The sequence below is a fragment of the Brassica oleracea genome, chromosome C3 (assembly GCF_000695525.1).
Source record: "Brassica oleracea var. oleracea cultivar TO1000 chromosome C3, BOL, whole genome shotgun sequence".
NCBI classification, from domain to species: Eukaryota; Viridiplantae; Streptophyta; class Magnoliopsida; order Brassicales; family Brassicaceae; genus Brassica; species Brassica oleracea.
In genome coordinates, this window is record NC_027750.1 from 5,681,002 (window position 1) to 5,689,661 (window position 8,660).

Sequence of the window (8,660 nt, forward strand, 5' to 3'; positions counted from 1 at the left end):
CCATTGGGTTTTCCATGACTAGGTTTTTAACGAGGCACCACGTAATACAAGATGGATGATCAAGGGGGAGTGTTATAAGATAAGCATTGAAATGATCATCCACCTCTTTACCAAACTCAAGCACTATGATCATCCACTCCTTTACCAACTCAAGCACTATGATCATCTACTCATCAAGCACTATGATCACCCACTCATTTACCAAATTAAGCACCATCTTTGATATTTTATGTATTGTTGTTTACTATAAATACCATCACTCATCTCACTGTTTTGTACACCAAAAACAAGAACAAAAGTTTATAATCAAAGAATCATTACATTTTCTTCTTCCTTCTTATAATAAACTCTCTCCCTTATACTAGTGTTATTTGCTTCTTACGGGTATTAAATTCTACTCTTATTTAATTTTCTCGATACTATAAATTATAAGTTATTTCATAACACTGAGCATTTTAACATGGACCCAAAAACCCGAACCGAAACCGATCCGAAATAACAGGTTCGGGTACAGGTACAAGTATGTATAAATTAACCTGTTGGATATTTTATTCATGGAACCGTCGGTACATGTTCGGATCCGGGTAAGACCCGATACCCGAACGGGTATTAATGGAACCGAGAAAAAAACACAAATATGCGTGCTTCAAGTTACAGCGAGTTACTTAATGTTTTGTCTCAGACCTCGGTATCTCTTCCAGTCGTTTCCACTCCCCCAAACAGCCTTCAATCTTGAAGAAAACCAAAAACACTTATCAATGAAACTGGAAACCCTAAATCATACTCATCTAATTTCTTCTTTTTCACTTTCTGATACTTACACGTAATCTAAACCCTACTTTCTTAATTATGTGGTAATCTCGACTTTTTATTTTTGATTATGGTTTGATTTCGTTTTTGATTGATTTATTATTCACTTGGTTTAGTTTTGATTGCTTAATAATGATTTTCTTGATTCACGTAATGGTGGATGTTAAAAGTTTCACTTGACTTGCTGTCTTGCTGTCTTACTTGAAACATATGTCTTTACTTGCTGGCTTGCTCGATGATTCACTTGATGACTAAGTTGCCATTGCTTGATTCTTTTGATTATTGACTTTTGTTTTGTTGTTTTGTGACTTGACTTTTGTTGATTGTTCAACTTGATTTTGAATCATATAATTCTTTGCGACTTGAATATTATTTTGTTGCTTTGCGACTTGCGATGATACTCTTTATCAAAGTTTAAGCAAATAGATCATATGTTGGAATATTGTTAAAAACATATAAGTTTGATATGAAATTATGGGTATTTGGTTTTCAATGCTTGGTAAACAGGTTTGCATGGGTAAGGATTTCGGGTTTCAGGCTAAATTTTATCCGAACTACTGAAAAATACCTGAAACTCATGGGACAAAACCCAAAAGAACCCGAAAAACCTGTACCCGAACCGGAACCAGATGTGACCCGAAAATAACAGGTTATTTACAGGTTTTTAATTTTCAGACTCGAACCGACCCGGACCCGGTCAGAACCGACCCAAACCGAAAAACTCTCAAGTATCTATTGGGTATAAATTTTTCAGACCCAAAAGATCCGGATCCGAAAGGAACCGGTCCGAACCTGACCCGAAGATCCGAATGTCGAGACATACTTGATTATTTGGATGTGTATTGAAGTTTTTAATGTTATACATAAAATTGACTTTGCACTTAATTGCCACATGATTCACGTTACCAGCATAATTGCACGTGACGAGCTGACATAAAACGAAATATTCATTTCCCCGCAGAAACAACCTACACGAATTTTCTGTCATGATATTTTTTTTTTTTTAAAATGGCAATTAATGAACAACGTTGAATCGTTGATGTTAGTCAAAGCCATAACTTTGTAAGCTATTGTCTTACGATCAAGAAAGAAGATATTTAGGTCAAAGTAATATGTTGTTCGATTAAACACGCATGCATATATTATCAAGTATTTTATATATATATATTATTATTATTATCAAGTTTTGTCATATATAGTTTTTGATTTAGAAAAAATAAGTTATTGCTTTATTCGGTACATATAAAGAGACCATAAGTTTTTTTTTGAAAATTAAAGAGACCATAAGTTACAACAAACATAAACACTCCAAGGTGCACGCTTTCAAGAAATCCAATAAATATGCGAATGCATCATGCATTTATATGCTGATCACCATTCACCACAGAATGGGGTACGCTGCATATGCCGCAACACCTGAATTTCAACAACGAATCAACACAAAGTGAGCATCTGAGAATCTCTCTCTCTCTCGCCCTTTTATTTTATTGGCTATATCCAAAATAATGTATATGTATACGATTATATATCTTAAATTCCACGATAAATGACTTACCACACATGTTCTTCCCCATCTCCACCTTGATGTAACCTTTCTCACCCCAATCCGTTCCCCATGAGTTCTGTATAAGCCAATATGGGACACCATCTTCAATTCCATAACCAACCACCAACATGAAATGGTTCAAGTCCTGACCGCCACATTTAAAAGACGAATTAAACACTAACTATATGATAAGTTAATGATTCTACTTGCAACGAAGTGTAATAAAGTCTCACCTTTGTAGTATCTCCACACTCATCACTAGAGTAGACTCCTTCCTCGTAAAAAGCGAATGAGTTTGTAACGTGAAATCCTACGGTAACTGGCCCAATGGATCCGACCCATTGCTTCAGTTTATTTTCATCAATCTGTTGTTTATCCAATCATCATTAACAGGTTACCTGAAAGTATATTTTATAGGCGGGTGAAAACCAAAATACGTAAAAGACGCTTACCGAAACGCCTACGCCATAGCTCTTGATTAATTTACCGACCACTAAAGGCTCATATCTGCATTTTCCCTGCGTACCTCCGTAAGGGTAAAATGATCGATAGTTGAGTTTGCGCTCTACGTTGTACTGAAAGGCGTTGGCAGCAGCGCCACCATCGCAGCCTTTGTTATTTGTAGAACAGTCCAGAAGCTGTTGCTCAGACAGGGAAATTCCGATTCCATATTTCTTACGGTAAGCGGCCTCAACAGCTCCAACTGAGCTGCGGTACCAAAATCGGCCAGTATATGACAAACAAGCTTGACTTTTAAACTTACAGAGATGCTACAATTTTAATTTATTTTTTACATCAAGAGTTCCTACTAAAATTTAAGGAGATAAATATTTTAATCACTAGTTTACCTGATTGCCCAGCCAGCTTCACATTGTCCCTGATCTCTGACCGGGCTAACAATACCAGTTTTTGTCCAGTCTTTCTGCGGTTACACAATTTAAAGATCAAAAAAATCAAATCAAATATAAAAACGGCTAAACATGTTTTCTCAAAAATGAAAAACAGGACGGATGGTTCATTACAGCACTAGGAGTTGTGGTTGTGTCTGTGAGATTGTGTCTGCCCTTGAAAATGCCGAAGCGAGAACAATCAAACTTGTTCCTTAGAAACTCTTGGTTGGTCAAATCAGCAAATTCTGTTTGGATTCAAGAGACAATAAGACAGGGCCAATCCTTATCCATCAAACCAAACAAGGATCACGTAAAGACACACCCACAAAGAACAAGAACAATCTTGATTCAGAACAGCAAAATTAAATTATAAAGTAGCGGAACAATGATATTTGATGGTAAATTTTCACGCAAACTAGTCTCTCGTACTCGCAAACTATATAAATATTGAATCAAAGGGAAGCAAAAATCCAACTAAAATCACAAGAGAAGTTTCAGTAGAATAATAAAAAAAGTATCAAGGCTATTTTATTTTAAATAACCAAACGAAAAGAAAAGACAAAGTACTATTAACATTTAATACTAAACAAACTAACAAATTAATATAATCAAAACTTTAAATGTAAAAATAATAGCAATGGGTTATATACAGCTATAATACTATATTTAATTAATCAATTGATTTTTACTTACTTAGTCTGAAAGGTTTATCACCAATAATTTATTTAGGGTCTGACTGGTTTCCCTGCTACCACCCACAAACGCAACTTTTGCGGTTGGTAGCGGTTGATAGAGTTTCGAAATAATCATACAAACCGCTATAAATCGCTTTAAACCACTCTGAACCTCTTAAAATCAAAGCTGGTTCCAGCTAGCGGTTACGGGAGAATATTTTTTTTTCTTTTCAAAAACCATATAAATACAAAAATAAAAATATTCAATAAAAAATTTAAATTGGAATTATAAAAATACTAAAATATATCTATTATATTTTAATTAATATTATAAAATTTTAAAATAAAAATATTTTCTATAATTTTTTTAAATTTAAAACTATAACTTTCTAAATATGATTTTCATATTTATTATAATATTATGATTTTTTTTATAATTATATAAAATGAAAATATTGTTAATTTATTATTTAACCGCTACTGTATTTGGTAGTTAACCAGTCATAAGTATCCCGCAAATGCACCAATTTTTAACCGCAAAACCAGTCATATAAATCTCTTAAAACCGCTAGAAACCGCAACCATCCGCATCCGCAACCGCAACCGCTGCGTTTGAACTAGGCATGCCCTTAGTATGAACTTGATATTCATTTGGTTTACATGATATAACTAAAATCAAACCAGATTATTAATGTTGGTTGGTTTAGACTGATTTGGTTCAGTTTTATCAAATTGTACATTTTATTTTATTTTTAATATTTTATTACATTTATATAACTTATATTAACCATATTACCATGAATCTTCAAGGAACCGCACCCATCAATTTATTTGGCATTTTTGGCTCATAGACCTCTTTCAAAACCTCACCCATAATAATCCATCAAGAGACCGGAATTACAACTTCATGATAAGAATGATAAACTTACTATTGACACCGAGTTTGAAAGGTAAGCCTTTCTTGTTGGTGGATCCGATTAAATCAAGATTCTTCTGGAACACTGAAAAACGGTGCTTTATCTCCTCCTTGTTTTGATACTTTTTCCCATACCTTTTCATCACGAAAAGAACGAATCAGTTTGTTTATCATAGAGACGTACTCAAAGTCAACGGTGAATGCACCAGTGGTAAAAAATGGCGGACTTACTTGTTAGTGAAGCGAGCGAAGGAGATAACGTTGTTGGATTGGCCTAAGATCTTGACAAATAAGTCCTCTACCTTCTGTAGAGCATCAGAGATCAAAGTGGACTCATGGGATCCAATGAGAAGTACCAGAACCACCAATGCTAGGACTGCTCTCACAGACATGTTTCTCTTGTACGCACGTTCTTGTTTAATTTTTCTGCTTCAGTGTTTAAGCTAAAGCGATCGTGAGAAGTGATCTTAATATGATATAACCTTTTTATACCCAAAAAGTTTGTAATAACTTTTGGTATAAACTTAAATTTGTAATTTATTCTTATTTATTAGCATAGTAAGAAAATAATTTATCTTTATTTTATATTTGGTCAAAAGTTTATATTTATTCGTTAAGTCAACGAACCCATGCAACCACGTTGTATAAGGAACCGAGAGGGGAACCAAATCAGACCGAATATCTCTATTAAACATGGTTCATAATTAAGACTGGACGTTTTTAATAAGTGTATTATATAAAATAAAACATGAGGATCATAAAATTAAACGTGATCAATTGTTTTATATGTTTTCGAAGTTTTTTTTTTTTTTTGGAACGCAATGTTTTCGAAGTCTATAATACTAAATTACAACTAAATCATTGAAAAGAAGTTATTGGGAATCTTCCTAAGGTTTCTCATGGGCCATGCTCTCATTCCTGCTTGAAATGCTCGAACCATGTGTAAGTGATTAGCTTTCGATATCCTAATCTCTTATTCCAACGTATTCCTCACTCTCCAGCTCATTCCGTATTCCGTGAGATTTAATTATATTCACAATCACTTTCAACTGTAGTGAGCCTTGTTTTTTTTGCAGCTACTGTTCCTTTTTTCTCACTCTTATTGCACCAAGAATGCAAATAATTTCAAACCTATACTATTAATCATTTAGTTAATATTTCAACAACCATAACTTAGTCAGCTGTACTTTCTTTTTGAACTTAATTTCATATTAAAATGTAAAAGAAAGAAAAATAATACAAGCCCAATAGTCAGCTGTATTTGTAAAAAAAAAATTGATTAGTAAATCTGCAATAGAAAATGTAGTTGATTTGTACAATGGCTAAACCACCGGTAGTGGCCGAGTAGTAACGACCGTCCTGCAAAATCCATCATTCAAGGGGACGCGGGTACGAATGTCGGCCATATCGAATGTTACAGCGTGGCCACGGAATGCTTTACGCCACTTAAAGGTATTAGAGCAGACTTGTTCCGGGCCTGGGGTGATTACGGGCTTCGGGCCTCGAACAATCCTGGTTAAAAAAAAATGATTTGTACAATGGCAAAAGGTTTTTTGATAAGTACGGCTACTAAAGGGTGGATGAGGTCAGACAGCTGTATGTATTACAAATTGACTTTACGAAGATGTTTCATTCTAAAAAATTATATTGATCAGTTCTTAAAAAAAAAATATTGACAGGTGTAAGTAACATGCATGCATGCATATATTATAAAGTTTCACTTTTTTCGGTAGAAATAACAGACCATATGGGGACAGTCTTAAACGGGGACTTACTAGAAATGGATGCTATTCTTCTCAGAGTGGCTATAGATTCTTGGATACCATGCGCGTTCTCAATGGTTTGCAACAAGGTCTTCCTCCGGTGGAGAAACAAGTGTGGAAGAAAATATGGAAAATTGGAGCTCCTAATAAGATTAAGCACTTCTTATGGAGAGCTTTATCTGGTGCCCTTGCAGTGAAGAAAAGGCTTAGATCCCGAGGTATTCAGTTAGACACGACATGTTCTGTTTGTTCTAATGCGGCTGAAACTGTTTGTCATGCCTTATTTACTTGTCCTCGGGCTCAAGAGGTATGGGTCAAGTCTAATATAAGACTACCTACTGGAGGTTTTTCCAGAAACTATGTTTTCTTGAACCTGCATAATCTGGCCGTCTCGAATGGTGGTTCTCGGAACACTGAGCTTAATGGTACTTTCCCATGGATTATTTGGGAAATTTGGAAGGCGATGAATGTTCTTAGTATGAAAAGAAACAAACAGGTCCAGAAACGGTGCTTAGTATGGCTACTGAAGCTGCGGAGGAATGGAGACTTGCTAACATTAGAGACCCTTCAACGCCTCCTGCGTCATCGTTCGGAAATAGGTCCAGTCAGAGTTGGCAGCCTCCACCTTCTGGAGTCCTCAAGTGTAATATTGGTGTGTCATGGAACGAAACTCAGACTATTAGTGGTGCGTCTTGGCTTCTGCGTGACCACAATGGAGCCGTTCTCTTGCACAGTCGTCGTGCTTTTTCTGGGGTTTCCTCTCACATGGAAGCTGAGTTGTTGGGTTTTCATTTTGCAGTTGAAAGTATGAGATCTACTCATCAGCGGAATATTATCTTTGAATCTCATTACACCCTTGCCCGTGACGCGCTACTCAACCCTGCAATGTTTCCAAGATTGTGCTTGGTGATAAACGAGATTTTATCGTTATTTCCTTGTCTACAAACCTGGCAAATGACTTATGCGTGTGAAGCACAGAATCGTCCTGCAACAAAGATAGCTGAAAGTGTTGTTCGTGACAGGAGGTTCTCTTCTTATATTGCGAGAGGTGGACCTAGTTGGTTACTAGCAAATTTGAATGCTGAAGCGGTGAGTAACTGAAGTCTCAGGTGTGGAGTATGGTCGTTTGTCAAGAGTTTCTATACCTTTGCACCCTCTCCATTATGCTTTTGACTCTCTTTTGGATGGGTATCTATTGATTGCCTACTTCATTTTGTTTTATCCTTTATGTGTTGTGTTATCTTTTTCCCCTGGTTCTCTCTTTTTTCTTAAAAGTGCTCCATCTACTTGTTTGGGGAGTCACTTGATACAATCGGTTACGTGTTCTCAATTGAAATAAAAGTCCAGTGTTAAGAAAAAAAAACAGACCATATGTTACAACAGGCATAAACACAACGATGTGCACTCCCAAGTGCCAACTTTCAAGTAATGTTAATCCGATCAGAACCGGGTACGTTGCACGTGTCGTAAAACCTGTAATTCAACAACGTATGAACAAAAGATAGATCATCTATCTGAGAAAATGTCTCTTTAAATCTTTCTTTTACATGCTATATCCAAAATAAAGTTTATATAAATAGATTTAGCTTAACTGATAATGGTTTTATGCAGGGCCGTCCGGATCTGCGATTTCAGCGACCATAAAGCTATAGTAAAATCATTTTCTTTCATATTTTGGGAACCCATTTTTAAAAATATAGAACCTTCAAAAAAGTTGAAAATCAAGGTAAATGTTTTACTGAGCTATGTCCAGATCCGACCCTTTGGCTTTATGGTTTCATGAAAAAAGCCATAAGTTATTCAGCTGTATATGTAATACAAATTGACTTACGATCAAGAACAAAGATATTTCGTTCTAAATCATTTATGTTGATAAATTTAACATGTATTCATATATTATTAACTTTGTCATCTATAGTTTTTGCTTTATTCGGTACATCTGAACAGGCCATATGTTACAACAACCATAAACACACTGTGAACTCCTAAGTGTGCCAACTTTTATTTAGATATAATCCAATAATTACGTGAACATCATGCATTCATATGCTACTGATCATC

The 8,660-nt window shown here is 35.3% G+C and overlaps 1 protein-coding gene across 1 annotated transcript; it reads right to left on the reverse strand.

Annotated features, from left to right (window-relative positions):
- Positions 1-2,188: 2,188 nt before the first annotated feature.
- Positions 2,189-5,270, reverse strand: LOC106329729 (thiol protease aleurain-like). Its single transcript, XM_013768380.1, has 8 exons — positions 5,068-5,270; positions 4,850-4,971; positions 3,379-3,491; positions 3,205-3,278; positions 2,809-3,064; positions 2,590-2,721; positions 2,366-2,501; positions 2,189-2,226 (listed from the first exon to the last, which is right to left on the reverse strand). Exons 1-8 carry the CDS (start codon positions 5,226-5,228, stop codon positions 2,189-2,191), a joined length of 1,032 nt encoding a protein of 343 aa, XP_013623834.1. The 5' UTR covers positions 5,229-5,270.
- Positions 5,271-8,660: the final 3,390 nt, after the last annotated feature.

Coding starts and splice junctions, on each gene's coding strand:
- LOC106329729 (XM_013768380.1), bottom strand. CDS start 5,228: ATGTCTGTGAGAGCAGTCCTAGCATTGGTGGTTCTGGTACTTCTCATT. Junction 3,492..4,849: donor TTTCAAACTCGGTGTCAATA/GTAAGTTTATCA, acceptor GAATCCAAACAG/AATTTGCTGATTTGACCAAC. Junction 2,227..2,365: donor GATGGGGAAGAACATGTGTG/GTAAGTCATTTA, acceptor GTTGAAATTCAG/GTGTTGCGGCATATGCAGCG.